Source organism: Perognathus longimembris, chromosome 9 (assembly GCF_023159225.1).
Source record: "Perognathus longimembris pacificus isolate PPM17 chromosome 9, ASM2315922v1, whole genome shotgun sequence".
Taxonomy (NCBI): domain Eukaryota; kingdom Metazoa; phylum Chordata; class Mammalia; order Rodentia; family Heteromyidae; genus Perognathus; species Perognathus longimembris.
In genome coordinates, this window is record NC_063169.1 from 25797440 (window position 1) to 25816392 (window position 18953).

General features: G+C 39.3%; 1 protein-coding gene across 3 annotated transcripts in view; it reads left to right on the forward strand.

The window, feature by feature from the left end:
- Positions 1-18953, forward strand: part of Bach2 (BTB domain and CNC homolog 2) — a 338421-nt gene that overhangs the window by 55867 nt on the left and 263601 nt on the right. The window contains exon 1 of one of the 3 annotated variants that reach the window (XM_048353827.1): positions 14984-15843. The exons of the other annotated variants lie outside the window; for them this stretch is intronic. Within the exon in view, the coding sequence (XP_048209784.1) occupies positions 15805-15843 (39 nt within the window). The 5' untranslated portion in view covers positions 14984-15804. Of the gene's footprint in view, positions 1-14983; positions 15844-18953 lie in introns of those variants that run through there. 3 annotated transcript variants of the gene reach the window in all.

The following is an 18953-nucleotide window of genomic DNA, read 5'->3' on the forward strand; positions in this document are numbered from 1 at the left end:
GGTCATATGACTAGTGAAAAGCTCTAACATTTCAACTTAAGTCTATGCTCTTCCAGGCCAGCACTATAAATAGTCAAGTGGATTTTACTAGGGGAGGAGTAGGGCTGGCAGTGTGTACAGGCAGATGGAAGCAGACATGATCCAGCCAGGGTAAGCTAAGGACACACACAGAGAAGACTTTGGTGTAGAACTGCAGAAGTGACATTCTTGCCTGGAACAAACAGTTGGCTGATAGTCCAGTAAATATTTTACCATGGAGAGCTTGTGTCATTGATGCTTCTCTCTGAACTGAAACAAGTTTTTGTTTAAGCATTAAATCTCCCATCTCATGGATCAAAGAGAGATGAGCAGGCATCATAAATATTTGAGGCATAATGAAAGCTATCTATCTGTTGAATAAAACTGCATGTAATTGCAGAAAGATTTAATTTGGATCCAGAGACAAAAATCTTATTAAAGTAAGTAGACAATTTAAAGTAAGAAAATGAAGCTAAAATGTAGGAAGAGATGTCAAAAGACTATTTAGGGATGTGAAGATGAAAAGAGAAGTTCGATAGAAATTGATTTTCAGTTCTTTTATTTTCTTATTATTTTACCTTCCCTTGTAGGGTCTTACTAATTCAAGGTGACCTTAAAATCTTTTTATCCCAGGCCGGCCTCAAACTTGCAATCTTCCTGCCTCCACCACCCAAGTGCCAGAACAATAGGCATGCACCACCATCCCAGCTGATTTCCATATTTAAAAAAGAGAAAAGTTCTTTTAAATTTTTAGCAGCAGTGTACAACTCTATACAGGCATTGGCTAGTGTTGGTTGAAGCTGTTGCATGAAGGCCTTTGCAGCCTTTCTGTATCCAGTTATTTTTAGATTAAGAGCCCCCTCACAGTATGATCTATTCTGTATTTTCTTTCTGGAATAGTCCTGGATGATCTGATTTTAAAATGATCTTTATCTTCATTTCTCCACCTTCCAAGGCCTGTTTTCTATTTCCTGTTCATTTCTTTTTCCATCCACACTTCTGCTAAATGTAAATAGAGAAAATAATGACTTTTGTTATTTGCAGAGATGATCTGGATGCTGTTCGGTTGGTTGTTGTTGTTGTTTTTAATAATAAGTATTGCAAATAAAGGAAGGAAAAGAAGAACTGCTTGGGGATAAAGAAAGATTTTTTTTTTTTTTTTTTTTTTGGCTAGTCCTGGGCCTTGGACTCAGGGCCTGAGCACTGTCCCTGGCTTCTTCCCGCTCAAGGATAGCACTCCGCCACTTGAGCCACAGCGCCGCTTCTGGCCGTTTTCTGCATATGTGGTGCTGGGGAATCGAACCTAGGGCCTCGTGTATCCGAGGCAGGCACTCTTGCCACTAGGCTATATCCCCAGCCCAAAGAAAGATTTTTGAAGTGTAAGGTTTTGTCTCAGCTGGTGTCTCCAAAATGGAATTAAGACACACCTCAGATTATTCAAGAAATAGCTGAGGGTATGAATATGTTTTGAGATTGTTTGGCACTGCTCATCTTATTTCAAAGTCTTTTAATGGTCACCTTATGTAAATACACCTTCATTTTCTTCAAACTAGCCAATCACAAGCAGATTGTGAACCTGAACTCAACCAATCTGAGCAGAGAAGCGGACCTGCTGCATTAGGGATTAATAGGGAGCAATCTGACTACTCTGCATTGCCTGCCAGCTTTTTAGCCGATGATGCATCCTTTGGCAGAATGAAGTTTTGCCTTGCTGAGGAAAGAAAAGAATTGCAAGAAAGAGCTCTCCACAACTGTTTACTTCTCATAGAGCTTAAAACTGTTTTGGACTCCAGTCTCTCCCTGATGTGCTTAATCTGGGCCACAAATGAAAACTTCCAACAGAGAAGCACTGGCAGGGGTACGTTTAGATCCCTTTATACCTAAGATAAAGGCCACGCCTGAAGAAATGATAGAGAAAATAAAAAAGATAAAAACTTCGATTTAGAACAAAGTGTTTTGATTACCTAGAGGTTAATAATAACTATTTATCTCCAGTTATATAGAATTGAAATTCCTATAAGACACCCTTGTATATTTATACCCTTGGATTTTAGACAATTTTTTTCCTACTCTCGCTTTGGATCAAATATAGTGTATCTGTTGAAAATTTAAACAGTGTATTTCCTCCTGTTTAGAAAATAATGCCTAGCTCTCACAAAAGTCCTTTTCATCTCCAAAACTCCTAAATCTTGACTACTTGATTAAAATTGAGGAAGTTTGTCTAGATAGCCTCTCCTCCAGGACCTGCCCAATGGACCTACAATATACAGTGATTTGTTATATCTTTGAAGCAAATGCAACTAGAAGTCTTTTATTATTGGCTATAATAGCATGTGGCATCTCTTATTATGTTTGGCAGCTGACATATCAAATTGCATTTTAGTTGGTTGTTATACATGAAATAGTAGAATATGAGTAGATTCAAAATGAGAGCTGTAGCCTTGGGACATGGACTATTTCACATCAAGAGGTTGCTATGACAACTTGTCAAGATGTTATTTTGTAATCTTTTGGATTAGGTTCTGGCCCAGGGTCACTGTATTGGAACTGGATAGGGGTTTGGTAACAGGATGCAAATGTTGTACCTTTACTTAATAGCTTTTGAATTTGCAATGTTGCTATGATCAAGAAGAGGTGACATTGAGAGAATATATAAATTCTTACAGAATCTAAACAAGGTCACATCTGTCAGTGAAAATACTCAAATGGAGTGTTCTGAGATTCAGGAACTCAAAGACAGGGTTTCCTGTCCTTGGCCAGTGGATAAAATGTATGCAAGTATCCCCTAATATATGCACATTCTTGAACAGTTACATGTAATGAAAAGTTGGGAGAGTAAGCCATTTTTATACTTGTCTTGTATTAAAGAATTAGAATCGAACACCCCTTAGAAAATAGTTTGACCACAAAGCAAAGCACAGTTGCTTTCTAGGGCTTCCAATCCTCCATCTCAACCAGAAATATTCTGCATGTGGAATTTGGACCAGAGGAGGGAACTGGGCAGAGTGTGGAAGTAAGCTGTTGGGAAACCCTACTACATTCCTCACCCCTCACCTTGGCTTTGGCCACAGAGACAAGGACTCCATATGATAATGTACTTCTAGAAGTAGCTCTCCCCAGGGATGAGCACGGGAATCTACCAGGAAGCTTATCTCTCAGTCTGACCCCAGGTATGTTACAGTGAGTGTGAGCTTGAGCAAAACATGTTTCCACTCTGGGTTCCCCTAGGAAATGAGGGGTTGAGTTTCCTCTGGCTGTCAAGTTGTGTTATTTATCATCTGTGGGGCAGAGCTAGGTCTTCATTTTGTTCTCCACCCCACCTCCCCCCAGTAAATCCACATTTCCATCATGATTTTACAGCAGAACTACCTGCCACGGTTAGTGGGACCTTCTTATAATGCAAAGGGAAAGGAAAAAGTATTTCTCCTCACACCCATCATTTGTTAGGTTTTGTAATTGTAGTGTTCTGAAGCAAAGGTCCCTTTGCAGTAAGAAAAAAAAAAAGAACTCCCAGATAGAATAAAGTCAGCTGCAGTACTGTGTCTGCTACCACCAGCAAAAACTCAGCTTCTATTTACTGAGCATTTTCTGTATGGAGACAGTGCTAAGTACTGTGAATACATCATCCTGCTTAGTACTTAGAACAGATACACATTCATGCAACTTAGCATTTGCTCTATTTCAGGTGTTAGGCCAAATTCTCACATTCATCCAACAAAGTAAGTAAATAGATTGAGTTAAGCTTCATAACAGAGTGTTATCAGTTGTCTACAATTTTATTTTATTTTATTTTTTTTGCTAGTCCTGGGGCACGGGATCAGGGCCTGCGCACTGTCCCTGGCTTCCTTTTGCTCAAGGCTAGCACTCTACCACTTGAGCCACAGCGCTACTTCCAGCTTTTTGTATATATGTGGTACTGAGGAATCGAACCCAGGACTTCATGTATACAAGGCGAGCACTTTACCACTAGGCTATATTCCCAGCCCCCAGTTGTCTCCACTTTTACAAATAAGGAAACAGCCATACCAGCTACTGGTAGGTTAGGTATTTGGACTCATATAACATGGCCTCAGAGCACTTTCTCATAACATCTCGGTCTATTCTCTTCACTTGTAAAATGCAGCAATCACATAAGGTGCATTTAATATACAAAGATCTTGGAGCCCCACTCCCGGCCAGTCAGATTATAAAAAGTTGTTGCCTGGAACTGAGTTTGAAAATAGGCTACTGGCACTACTCCCTCAAGTTGGACCACTATGTAGACTATGAAGTTAAACAGTTGCCTGTTGACCCTCAATAAAGACTGACCAAGGTATAGCAAATGTGCAGCTCAGTGGGTAGCATCCCACTTGTTATTATTTGTTCCTACCATCTTGGATAGTTTCCTTTTCCTAGTCTAAACCTCATAGCCATGAGTTTAATGTTCTCTTTTAAAGACTGTATGACACATTATATCCTGAGGATCAGAAAACAGATTACCAGTGTAGTGATTTCCCACTTAGGTATGTCAAAATGAATCTTTGCTCCTCACTACCACCAACTTGAAGTCATTATGCACTTTCTTCAAAGAGCTAAGCCTAAGGGAGGGTTCTAGAACTTTGATGCACATTGAAATCACCTGGGAAAACTTTAAAAATTACAGATGCCTGGTTTTCACCACAGATACTGATTTTATGAGTTTGGGGTATGACCTGGGCAATGGCTGGGGAGGAGGTAAAAACTTTCCAGGTGATTCTGATTTTCAGTAAGGTTTAAAGCACTGGTTTGAGAACTTGGTCTATAACCTTGCTAATGTGTTGACTTGAGAAGACTGTGGAGTTCTCTATGGACAGAACTCACTTTTAAACTGTCTCACTCCCATTTCTCTTTTGCATTTCAGCCTGCATGAAAAAATTTGCATGGAATTCCTCTCACTTTGTTGTAACCTGACTCAGAAATCTACCTCACTGTCAAATAATAGTTTCTTCCCGAAAGTCATTCTTGTGACAGTATCACTCTGGGAGTGATTTTGGTGACATATCTGTATTTATAATGTTGCCATCCTCATTTGACTATTATTTTTCACTATATAGTGTATTTCTTTTTAAATTCTTTTACCCTTATAAAACTTTTTCTCCCAGTAGCAAAATTTCTGAAAAACTCTTACACATAATTTACAGTTCTTTCCTCAGAACATTTGACCATCCAATTTACTATTGACAGGCAAAAGCTCCTATGCCTGTAAGTCCTTAATAGCTGACCACAAAATCTTACAGAAAGTTAGAGACCAAGTAAGGTAGAATTGAGTTAAACTTCATCCTCAAGAAATTTAATAAAGTCAGACTAATATAGAAAATATTGTTAGATTATAAACTAAAAGGGTAAATTTGTTGACTAGTTTGCAAATAGACTTGATTAGAAGTTCCTTCTGCAGTAGGTAGGTCTTCAGCTGAGACATTAAAATCAAGAGAGATGTTGTTGGGCAGGTGAGAGGAGGCAGGTAAGTTACATATGGAGCAACTCTTGGCAGAGGCTGGAAAATGGAGCATGCAGGTTAGTAGGCCAACTAGCTTGGCTAGAATGAAAGAATAAACTAGGTTTGGCAGATAATGAGGAAGGATCGCTGGAGTGGACTGAGCTGTTGTGTGAGATTTAACAGCAAGAATACTTTGGAAGAGCTAAAAAGACAAAAGTATATTAAGAGTTTCTATTTTCCTTTGTATGATTGTTGAAGTCCATTTGGTCTATAATTGTGAACTCAGAACAAGGCTTGTAGTGTAGGTTGGTTATTATGCTTTTGTTGGGAATATAGCTTACGAAATTAACTCTGAAATTAAGTTTAATTTTTTTTCTTTCTGTTGTCTTGTTTATGGCTTGCTTCTATAATCTCAAAGAAAAAGCAAAGGAAAGGGGTGGGGGCTCAGGTAGTTTTTTTTCTAAATGGAAGGGTCAGAGCAGGCAGGGGGCTGTCATGGTTGTTTCTCTTTGTTTAGGAATTAGAACATATGAACAAGTGGTTCCACCCCTCATTCTGTGAGTTGATTTCCTCCCATATTTCCTAATTTTTCCCATGACGTTGCAGCCTGTTTCTTCACAAGATTGTAAGGCCTGAAAGACCCCATTGTTTCCCAGGCATGCAAGCTTGTGCACACGGCTGGTCTGGCTGCCTGGGGTCTGAGTGTGGGTGGTAGGCCGCATAGGACCATGCAGACTGGAGAGTGCATACTTCTGATGGTAGCAAACATGTTCTGTTTACCCAGAGTCCACAGAATGTCTTTCTCTTGAGCGAAGGAAGGAGCTATACTTTAAAAATGTTCTTTACTAACTGCAATCTGATCGGCAGGAAGGGAGACATTCCACTAGGGAAAGGAAAGTTTCTTAATGGCAAATCAAATGGATGAAAGCTTACCCAAACTTCACTTTTTGTTCAAATAAATGCAAACTTTTGTTCTTACAAAGCACACATTGTCATTATTAGCCTGCCTGTGATTTATGTGAGCTCTTAGAGTTAGCCTCCTGTCACTCCATAGTCTGCTTTGCAAATCTCAGTCAGTGTGCTCATTGAGGGTACAAAATATTAATTATAGTAATAGGAAAAATGTAATGACAAAAAACTGGAGATTAATGCTAATGAGTGTTTCCTTAAATGAAGGTAATATATAACTTTTATATTAAAATTTGAGGATCTGGGATCTGTATTTGATTAACAGTAATAGACCAGTTAGAAGACACTGAGTTTGCAGTGACTTATAAAATAACATTAACATTTTCGATCAAATTTACAAAAGTCCCCATTGTTTTTTAAACGCCAGTGGCAGCAGTGGCTTTGGGATCTAAAGTCAGCACTGAGAGTTAGTTGTTAATTTCTCACAACTCACTGTTCAACGAATCATGTTGGCAGCTTGAAAACAGCCATGGTGAAAGTAATTCTCTAGTCTCAGAGCTTGGTTTTTAAACCTTTATCAATGTGCCATGGCTCAAAGTGGAATTTTTTTCCTGAGCCAGATAATGTGAGTTCCCACTCGAAACACCAAATAACATGGACATTTAAGAATGTAAGTCAGCTAGTTTATGGGCTGTGAATATGGCCTAGTGGTAGAGTACTTGCCTTGTATACATGCAGCCCTGGGTTTGATTCCTCAGTACCACATATACAGAAAAATCCAGAAGTGGCATTGGCTCAAGTGGTAGAGTGCTAGCCTTGAGCAAAAAGAAGCCAGGGACAGTGCTCAGGTCCTGAGTTCAAGGCCCAGGACTGGCAAAAACAAAAAAGCCAGCTTATGAGGTTCCTTTGCTGAAACCCTCCTGTGGCTCTCCATTTTTTTTTTTTGAGTATTTAATCACATCACCAGAAGGTTATTCAAGCTCTGATTGCCCTTCACCTCTCTTTTCTGTCTCCACCACTCTCTTTCAGGAAGTTGGTTCCATCCCTGTTTTTGTGGAACACTGAAGACATGGCTCCTTGTGTAGCGCCATCCCAATTTTTAGGATATCTCAGCATTACTAAAGGGCTTATAAAACAGACTACTGGGACCTGCTCTAGTGTTTCTGAGCCACAAACAAGTTTCCAGGTGATACTGGTGGGCTCTGGAACAACATTTGGAGAGATACTGCTCTAAGTGATAGCCTCCTGGCTTTCCTTTCACCTCCTTCAAGTCTTGGACCTACTTGTGCCTTCTCAAGGAGGCCCAACCTGACCATCCTATGTCAAATGTCAGCCTTCCTTCCCATACTTCCCATTCCTCGGCCCAGCATTTTTCTCATTGTACCTGTCACCTTCTAACAAATATAACTTAGTTATTGTGAATAGTATTGTTCATTGCCTATCTCTCTACCGGACCCTCGATTCCACAAAGTAGGCATTTTATCTTTTTTTTTTGTTTTATCCCAAGTATGTCAGAGTACTGAGCTTTTGGTAGATGGATAAATTAATGATGGGATTAATGAGTGGATGATGTTGAAAAATGAGTAATGGAGCTAAAATTTTGAACCAAACACCTTTAACTCACTAAAGAAGTGTGTGTGTGTGTGTGTGTGTGTGTGTGTATGTGTATATAAACATATGCTTGCGTGCTGATAAGGGGTTTGAATTCAGGGCCTGGGCACTGTCCTTTTGCTCTTTGTCTTAAGGCTGGCACTCTACCCCTTGAGACACACCTTCACTTTCAGCTTTTTGGTGGTTAATTGGAAATAAGTCTCATGGACTTTTCTGCTCTGGCTGGCTTCAAACTCTTTCTCAAATCTCAGCCTCCAGATTAGCTAGATCCACAGGCATTAGCCAATGACACCTGGCTTCCCTAGAGAATCTTAAAACACTTTCTGTAGTTTCACCCCTTTCTCAGCATTGCTGCTTTTAGGATAATGAGAAATTGATTCTGCTTTCAGCTTAAGTTTGGGAATGACTTGCTGATTGTTGAGTAGTAGGTCCAGCAAATAGTTATGCTTTTGTTTTATTGACTTTTACCTAAAAGTTCCTAGGCTAGTGGCCTTTGAATTCCACCCTCCCAAAATTGCTTGGAGGAGAGGTTTGAGAGGTTCCGAAAATGTTTAATTTGTACTTTATTTTTAACACTTTAAACTACTTTTCTGAATAGAATTTTTAAAATACACACCAAAATCTAACACATAGGGACTACCAACAGATTGGCTTGAACTGTCAGCCTAACTTTGAAATAAAGTGTTTACTGCAATTTTAGTGTTTGTATTTGAACTTCTTGATAAATGACTTATTTAAATAAGTCTTGATAAGTCATTTATCAAGAAGTTCTATAGCTATGTTTTTCAGATTCCAGCTTGATCATAAATTGAACAAGTGAGTTCTTCTTGTTATAAATATTCTGTGTGTGCAGTTCCATGCCAGGCAGGGCTCTTTGGGCTGTGTAGCTCAATGGCCAATTATGTGAGATGTGAACCTAGTTTCCATCACTTGGTGACATACATGCTACTGTTAACTTTATATTTTGAATACTCCTGCCTGACTTTTAAGGAAATCAAGTCATTGTCAGATTATGCATTTCCTTAGATTAATGATTAAGATTTGAAATAAAAAAACTCCATTGCTTTTGGGTTAGTTTGAAGCAGATGTTGAAATTATAAAACACAGTGCTGAAGAACTGCTGTAACTCCCACTTGTTTTCAGAATTCAGATGTAGACATTTCCATAGTACATTCCAGTGGCAAAGGATATAGTGTTATTCCTGCCAGTTTGGTTTCTGAGTGTCAGACAGTAAGTAGTAAAAGCAGCAACAGCAAGATATCCCTTTGAAAATTCTCATTTCAGGAGTAGAATCCAGGCAGTAAGAAATTAAGTATCTGAAGTTATGTTTTAGGATATTCCTAATAGAATGTAAGTGAATACAAACAAAAAATAAATCATATTCTAGGGTCACTTAAAATTTAATTGATAGGCCTTGCTGTCTGAAAGCCCCACTCTCTCCTCCCTCAAACGTTCCATTGAATGAATTACATGAAATAATTCAAAGTCTTTGTGGAACATTTTTGTAGCCTTCCCTCGTACTTAACACTTTGTTGTGAACTTCTATTTTATTCCTCACATATTTAAACCCCTCAAAAGTAAGGATTATGATTTGGATGCTGGTGACTCACATCTATCACCCCAGCTGCAGTGGGAAGCATCAGTAGGATTATGGCCCAGGCTGGCAAGGGGAAATATTCAAGATCCTACCTCAAAAATAACCAGATCAAAAAGGACTGAAGGTGTAGCTAAAGTAGTGATGTATTTCATGCTTAGCAAGCATGCTTGAATTCAACCTCCTGTGCCATTAAAAAAAAAGAAGAAGAAAGGGAGGCTCATGGATGGGCATAATAATATACATCTGTAATCCTATACTTGGGAGGTCAAAACCAGCTTGGTCTAGATGTAAGACCCTGTCTTAACAAAACAAAACAAAATAAGACAGAAAGTGAGAACTGTGTCCCATTCAGCTTTGCTTCCCCAATGTCTGGTACTGCCTAACCCATGGTGAATATTTAGGTTGGGTTTATTAGATGGCATGTGCTCCACTGCAGAAGATATAAGCTTGAAATGAAGCATCAGTGAAGTTCATGTTAAAAGCACAATTAGTCGTCTTTCACTGAAAGCACACATTTTAGCATAAAAGAATACTTGTTGGTTCTTTGATTCCTTCCCTTTCATCTCTCTTGAACAATAACTTCAGATTTTTCTAGATTCTTTCTAGAAATGTCTTTGTCTCTTACTCTTCCATGTTATCTTACTTGCCACTGCCCTGGCCCAAGGTGTGTCCTCTTCATCCCTCTCATACAGCCTCAGAAGCCCTTTCCCACACCAGGGTCTCTGCTTGTCCACTTTGCTTTGGCAGTTCTCAGTGTACCAAACAAATCTCAGTGTGGCGTTTGGCTGGCACAATAAGGTCTGAGCCTCTGCTGTCCAGTATAGAGGACACTAGCTCCTGGTGGCTAGTGAGTTCTTCAACTGTGGCTAGTTCAAACTGGAATGTGCTATATATGTGCATTCTATATTCTATTTAAATGTTTAATATGAAAAAAATATAGAGTATTGCATTACTAGTTTTTATATTGATGACCTAAACATCATATTTTGGATATATCAGATCATATAACATAAATCGCTAGCTGGGCACAATGGCACAAACCTACAATCCTAGGTAGCTTCGTGAGAGGCAGAAATCAGAGGATTTCAGTTCAAACCCAGCCAGACCTAAAAACTCCTGAGACTGTATCTCAGCCTCAATGGTTGGGAGCTATGTCATGCACTTCTTTACTGAGATAATGGGAGAAACACAATAGCTGGGTATAATAGTGTGTGCCTGTCATCCCCCCTAACACAGGGAAGCACAAGTAAAAGGATTGCAGTCTAGGTTGAGGGCAAAAAGCAAAACCCTACCTCCAAAATAACCAATATTTAAAAGGGATGCTAGAGTGGCTCAAGTGGCTTGAACCAGCCTAACAAGCAAGCACAAGGCCCTGAGTTAAATTCTCAAAAAAAAATAATAATTCAAAAAAATCATTAAAATGGATTCCCTCCTGGATTTTTAAATGAATTTACTATTATTCATTTGTTGGCTTTTCTTAATTTAGCGACCAGAAATTTTTAAATTACATGTTTGATTCACTCTGTATTTCTATATATGTCATGGTTGCTCTGTGCAGTTTAAGAACATCTAAAGTTTATTATTACAGGTCTCAAGTTATCTTTTTGTCCTTGTAGCTTAGCCCTTCCTGTCTCCTCATTATTCCTCATAATTTTCACACTCACCAGTCTTTTTGTTGTTGTTGTTGTTGCCAGTCCTGGGCCTTGAACTCAGGGCCTGAGCAGTGTCCCTGGCTTCTTTTTGCTCAAGGCTAGCACTCTGCCACTTAAACCACAGCGCCACTTCTGGCCATTTTCTATATATGTGGTGCTGGGGAATTGAACCCAGGGCTTCATGTATGGGAGGCAAGCACTCTTGCCACTAGGCCATATTCCCAGCCCTCACCAGTCTTATACTTATGGGTTTGTTTAGTTTTTCCATGTTCTGATCTTCTTAAAATGTGCTTGTTTTTCTTAGTAAGTTGTCAGAAATGTTTATCTGAATTAGGAAAAGAGAACGTCAAAATGGTGGGACAAAGGGTAAAAGGCAAACTATTACAATACCAATACTTACAAGACAATATGTTGTAAATCAACTGTATAATGTGGGGGGGTGGGAATTGGGGAGGAGGGAAGGTAGGAGAAAAATGAGAGAGGAGTTAACAAGTTTGACAAGAAATATACTCACTGGGCTGGGGATATGGCCTAGTGGCAAGAGTGCTTGCCTCATATACATGAGGCCCTGGGTTCGATTCCCCAGCACCACATATACAGAAAACGGCCAGAAGTGGCGCTGTGGCTCAAGTGGCAGATTACTAGCCTTGAGCAAAAAGAAGCCAGGGACAGTGCTCAGGCCCTGAGTTCAAGGCCCAGGACTGGCCAAAAAAAAAAAAAGAAATATACTTACTACCTTACATATGTAACTGTAACTCCTCTGTACACCACCTTGACAATAAAAATAAAATAATGAATAATTAAATGGAAAAAAATTCTATCTGAACAGTTGCATTATTATGCAAGTTTAAGGCACCAAGTGAGATGAGTACATATATACATAGTATAGGCAGTCACTCAGTCATCATAAGACTATAAGCTATGTTGGAGTACAGGAAAAACATTATATACTTTGTTGACACTAATTTGGAGATTGGCACAGCTCTAGTGGGAAATCTCTGTAAAAGCTAGTCTTTGATAATGAAGAGAATAGAGATGTCATCTGGTTTAGCCTCAGTGCTTAGGTTGGACACTGTTCTCAGATTATGCAGGTCTGTATGCTTTGGAACCATATTGAGACCTGAAGGATGCTTCCTTTTGAGAAGCTCTGCATTTATTGAGGTTCTATCAAGTTTCTTCCTCTTTAAATTTTTAAGTGCTCACCATTAAAAGAAAACTCTTTGAGAAGAAAAAAAAAAAGAAATCCTGCTCAGACTTTTAGGACCTGACCTATTTGGCTCATGTTGGCAAAGATATTCCTCCTTTTCTCAAGTCAAACCAGCCCCCCTTCCTATTTCCCACACTCTTGGTATCCCAAGCTCTCCATCATTGCCCTTGTCTTACTGCTCTGCCATGAAGTATCTTCTTAGCTACATTCCTCAAGGGAAAAGGCTGCAACTTAGTCCTCTGATAACTGCCAAGGGCAATATCTGGTGTGAATTAGAAATTTGATTGACCTTTACTAAATTAATTTGTGAGCTGGAGATACAATTTAGTGGTAGAGCACATGCTTAGCATACACAAGGCCTTGAATTTGATTCTCAGCACCAAACAAGAAATTAAATTGTAAATTTATCTCATCCCACTGCACATGCTGCTATTTCTGCATGCACCAGACCTTGATCACTCTAATTACTGGTCAAGGGAAGAGGTAGATGCTGAAGTGGACAGAACAGGACCTCTCAGTCATGACTCCATTTTCTGATTTTATGTTCAATAAGATAGCCTTCTTTGTTCTCACTGGGTGACTTAGAATGAGGTAAAACTGTAAGTTTATAAAATCTGCAGAACGCAGATAGGTGGTATAAAATGACCATATGTGTGTGTGTGTGTGTGTGTGTGTGTGTGTGTGTATATATATATATATATATATATAAAACATTTTACCTGTTTTGTTTACAGGAATCTTATATAAGATTTTGGTTCTGTGGAGGTCTCCAATTCTAAAACATTTGGAAGCCGTTGTTCTGGTTCTAAATTTCATTTTCATTTCCATTCCAAAACTCTCATTTTGTTTTTGGTGAGGTGGTTCCTAGTATCATAAGTGCACATAGAGTGAGACGCCTCAACTGTGGCTGTACAAATCTGGGAAGCTTTTCAAAAAAGATTGATATGTAGGCCCACCCCAATTTAATAAGTGTAATAAAGTTTGGAGCCCAGTGTAATAAGGCTAGAGGAGTGAAGTGGGCCCAGGCACCAGTATTTATAAAAAATACTAAATAAATACTTCATAATTAGTTATGAAAATGTTGAAGTTGATCATTTTTCTTTTTTTCTTTTTTTTCTTTTTTCTTTTTTCTTTTTTTTAATTTTTCTTTTTATTATATCATGTTGTTAGCTTTTTTGGAAGTAAAGCTAATACATGCTCTTATTTGTATGATTGCTTAGAGCCTTTGTTTGCTTTAATTCTCCTTCCTTTCTCTCTCTCTTTCTTTTTTTCTTGCATTACTGGGGATAGGACCTAGGGCTTCATCCTTGCTAAACAAGCACTTTACCACTTGAGCCACACTCTCTCTAACCAAAAACAGCACTTAATAGAACTCATCATTGATGGATAGTTTCCTAGAGCTTCTGGAATTAAAAATTCCCTTGTCGAACCCTACTTCATTGTTGGTGGGAATGTAAACTGGTTCAGCCACTCTGGCAAGCAGTATGGAGATTCCTCAGAAGGCTAAATGTAGAACTCCCCTATGACCCAGCAACCCCACTTTTGGGTATTTATCCAAAAAACTACAAACAAAATCAAGGTAAAGCCACAACAATGTTCATTGCAGCGCAATTTGTCATAGCGAGAATCTGGAACCAACCCAGATGCCCCTCCGTAGACGAATGGATCAGGAAAATGTGGTACATATACACAATGGAATTTTATGCCTCTGTCAGAAAGAATGACATTGCCCCATTTGTAAGGAAATGGAAGGACTTGGAAAAAATTATACTAAGTGAAGTGAGCCAGACCCAAAGAAACATGGACTGTATGGTCTCCCTTATTGGGAATAATTAGCACAGGTTTAGGCAAGTCACAGCATAGGATCATAAGAGCCCAATAGCTACACCCTTATGATCACATAAGATGATGCTAAGTGAAATGAACTCCATTTTATGGAAATGATTGTTATATCACAGTTGTAACTACTTTCAACATCCCATGTGTATCTGTAGTTTCTACTATTGATGATGTTCGTGTATCACCTTCTTGTGATTGTATCTACACTATCTCTGTAATCATATCTGAGTGAATGTGAAACAGTGTGTACTGGTATTTGAATTAGGAAATTCAAAGGGAATACCAAAATAGAGAGACAAAGGGTAAAATAAGAGAAACAACAACAAAAGTAATACTTGCAAAAAAAAATTCCCTTGTCTGTTCTTCTCTAAAACATACTTGCACCAGAATGTTAATGCCCTTTATTGGTAGAAATAGCAGAGATCATGGGAACGAGGACTAACAGGGTCAGTGGGTTTAAGCAGTTTGCACAGGTAGTGGCCTTCCTTGCACCCTTGTTAGCCTGAATAAACACTGTTCCCCTGACAAATGCTCCCTGGCTCAGCTCTCTTGATAAAATCTGACTTTCTAGTTAATCACTTTTTAATGATATTCTTCCTTTTGCTCTTGGTTTGTAAGAAACCAGCTTTTCAAGTAAAGTTTGAGAAAAACTTAGCTTTAATCTCCAAATTCAGTAAAATGGGCTCTTGAATAGACACTCATTTTATGAAAGCGGGGAGCAAAATCAAATGTCTCTTCTTTTAATAGGTTGTAAAATACTTTATATCCTGTAAAGGAATAACTCTGGAATAAATATTTTGGGAGCATGGTGAAGAAACCCTATGAATTCTGATAGCAAGTTCCATGTTATATCTGTATGCTATTAAAATTCAGACAGAAGAAAGCATTGTTTTGAAAGTTATCAATTTGTTGAAAATGGCTGCGTGGTCTTATTCTTCTGAAGTTTTATATCTCTCTCTTTAGACTCTTAAGTGGAGGAAACTATGAGGAAAGTACACACTCAGGACAGAAAAAGGAATTGAATTCTACAGTAAGCTTGGTTATTTGTAGTCAGAAGTATGTTGTCCTGTGTGAGACTGACATCAGGCAGATTGAATGCAGAGCTGACTCTGTGTGTGTGTGTGTCTGTGTCTGTGTCTGTGTGTGTGTCTTTTAAAGTCCCACTCAGAGTATGAAGGAAATACAAGGGCCACCACAGCAACCCTTGGGTCTGTCAAGAATGTACCTATTTATAACATGCTGGATCAAGTGTCACACACCATAGGAGATGAGGAAGGGGTAGAGACTGACTTTTACAGATTTCTGCGGATAGTAAATGGCCCTCTGGTGTGTTTACAGTACAGCTGTGTACTCTTAATGGCTCTGCTGCTACCATGTCAGGTAAAGTTTTCTTTGCACGTGATGAATGGCAGAGAATTCTCTAGTGAAGGAACCAAAAGAACTGGGAGGAGGAAAGGGGAAGAGAGGAGAGTAAAACAGAGAGAAAAAGAAACTCACAGCTGCAGAGGGACATCGCATGAGCTTTGCAGTTGCTTATATGGATAGAAACCAGATGGTAAGCTGGAACACCCGCTTGGCTATCTGAGGAGCCAAACATATGGTTAATGGTTGGGTGAAATAGCTCTCAGAGCCAGGGCTTTGCTGACTGCTTCATATTACAGATTGTTACAGTGTGTCATTACATTGCCAACCTAAGTGCTTAATACCCACTGCGGGCGCTGGGCATAAGGACGACTTTTAGCTCTTTGCTGGCTCTGAATGGAGGTGACATCATAGGAAGGCTGAAAATGTCTGGTGTTGGAGGGAGGGAAAAGGATAATTTTGTAGTGGAAATAATATTTTCTTTCCTTTTTTTTTTTTTTTTAAAAACAAGCCAAGCCTTCCTGACTGGACTGCTTTCTGAGAATGTTTTTATATGAGGCTGATCTTGTCTTAGTCTATGTTTTTCTCTCTCCTGGTCTTACACACACACACACACACACACACACACACACACACACACACACGATTATACTAAAACCAATTCATCACATAAGCCATGTCCTCCACTCCAAAGGGGTTGATGGGGTTGACAGCCCCCTTCACCTGGAAGCCACATCTCTGCACACAGAGGCCCCCACATTTGAAGTTTCTGTTTGGGGAGCTTTGGGCAACAGCAGGCCTGTGTTATCTAAGGAACTGCTGAGCCCATTCATCTGCTTTTCACGGGCCGCTTCCTTTTATTTTTAGCCAAATCCGTCAGGCCTGACAGGCGGGTAATTCGAGCCAGAGAAAGGGCAGAGCTCCAGGTCCTTTCCACAAAGCAATTCTTCTCCTCCCTCCTGGGAGGGCTCCAGACTTGGCCTGCTTCAGGCAGATGGATTTGTTGAGTCATGTGAGATCATTTACACAAAAACACAGTGAGGCAGTGGAAATTAAAAAAAAAAAAAAAAAAGAAAGAGAAGAAGAAAGAAAGAAAAAGGAAAAAGAAGAGAAAGGAAAAATGAGGGTGGGCCAGAGGAAAAAGAAAGGGAAGCCAGGGGAGTATGCACTGCTCTGGGCTAGAAAACCCAGGAATTTTGCAGCCGGCAGCTAGACTGAGGAATGTCATAGAGTCATTGTGTATAAGGTAATGTCTAGTTTATAGAGCTGGGTGGAGCCAGGCTAGAAAGGCCCCAACAGCTTGCCTCTATTTAGAAGAGGAAGGGGGTGTAGGGAACTTTTTTTTTTAAGCAACACTCCCCAAACAAAGACCACACTGTTGACAGCCTTGGGTTCCAGTAGCAGTAACCTACCAATGGCTGGTTTAGAGAAAATTAGTTTGCTCTGTGATGTAATACAAGTTTGCTTTGTCCTGACGCCAGCATGACTGAGGAAGCAGGGGAGGGAGAAGAGGAAAATTGGAACAGGACTCTTGGTTAATGGTTTCCAGAGATTATTTAGCAGAACTTAAGTGGAGGGAGGAAAGTGGATATTGTGGAGAATTGCTAAGAGGTGTACCATAATTGTGGTAGGTAAAATAGAGCCATTACTATGGTCTCATGCTTAAGGATCATTGAATAAGGATTTTGAAATGCCAAGAAGGATATCATTTCCTCTACCAAAGTATCCATTTTTCTTTAGCTTTTGGGACACTGAAAAGAAAAAACAATAATTCATACATGTGGCAAACAGTGCTGTTAACATTAGAAAATCAGTTTTGTTTACTGTTTGGACTGCGCACCTTTAGAACATCTCATTAAAAATTGTCCCTGCTCATTCTTGAAATTCTTTCTTCTCCAAAATTGCTTACATATATTATCCTTGCTAGCATAAGATTTCCCTCCTTCCTTTTGCTAGAATAGAAGTATTCATTGGGTTATCTAAATGTACGTTGCTCCATCAAATCTAATGGAAGTGGGCCATAAGAGGATGTATAAACAGGAACAGAAAATTAGAAATGGGAGTGTTACAAAATATTCACCATGATTATTTTCATTATGATATATTTCTGCAATTCTGCACTTATTTAAAACTCTTCTGTGTAGCTGTTTAAAAACGCTATCCTGGAATGTAGGTCAACTTCACTATGGTTCCCCATATTTAGTTAGTATTTGAAAAGTTGAAACATTTGGACATTTTTTTCCAGACCTATATTTAAGTTGCCTATATGCTTTCAGTAATGTCCTGGAACTTATCTCATAAGTTCCTTCTATTAATAGTCATTACTGAATTTTGATAGTACACATTCAGAAGGCACCTTAGCCTGGAATAAACAACCAATCCTGATATAGTGGTAATATGGTCTAAGGAAGCCTCTCCACTTTTGCCCATGCAACTCTTAAGGATTTTACTCAGTAAGTAAGGGAGACTTTTGTTTATTTTGCTTGAGGAAAGAATTGGTTGCTAATTAATTGTTTCTTGTGTGTATTTGGGTTTGGGAAACCACAAACTGAATAGTATCAATGTTACTATAAAGTTGATAGTTAGCTTTGTCTTAACCCTATCTACATCATTGGTCTTCCCTCTTCATCAATGTTTCTCATGCTCGGCATTTGCCATGTTGTACTAGACCAAGTCTTTATTGGGGAGTCTGTTGTGTGCATGCTGGAGTGTTTAGCAGACTCACTGGCTTTTACCAAGGAGTTTCCAGTAGCCTCTCCCCTGAAAGTGACAACTAGAAAGATTTCTGAACATCGCCAGATACAACTCAGAGCTCAGAACCACTGCTTTATCTTCTTGTTTTGAATTAGGAGTTCACTTTCTATTTCATAAGCTGAGCATTCAGTTGCTTCTGAAACTAAAGTAAAAGATAAGAGGTTTCATATCCCACTTTCTTTGTGTATGTGTTGTGTTTGGGATGGGTGAGTATTTGGGAGTGGTGCTGGGAACTGAACCCTGGGACTTCAAGCATGCTAAGTACACAGCACACCACTGAGCTCATGGTTCATAAGTAAATATCTATTCTCCTGTCATTTCCAGTGGAAGTCCCAGTTAGGTTAAGTTTTCCAAGCTGCAAACAAGAGTAGGGAGAAATTTTCTCACCAAAAGACTTGGAATTTTGTTTTTGCAGAACAACTTCTCTGTCAGAATTTTGGCCCTAGCAGGTGGAATCCTTCAGGGCTGCCTTGCAGTGTCTTTCCCAGAGCTAGTCAAGAGGAAATGACCCCACTGTCTGAGCCTGGGGATGTTGATATGGGCAGTAAG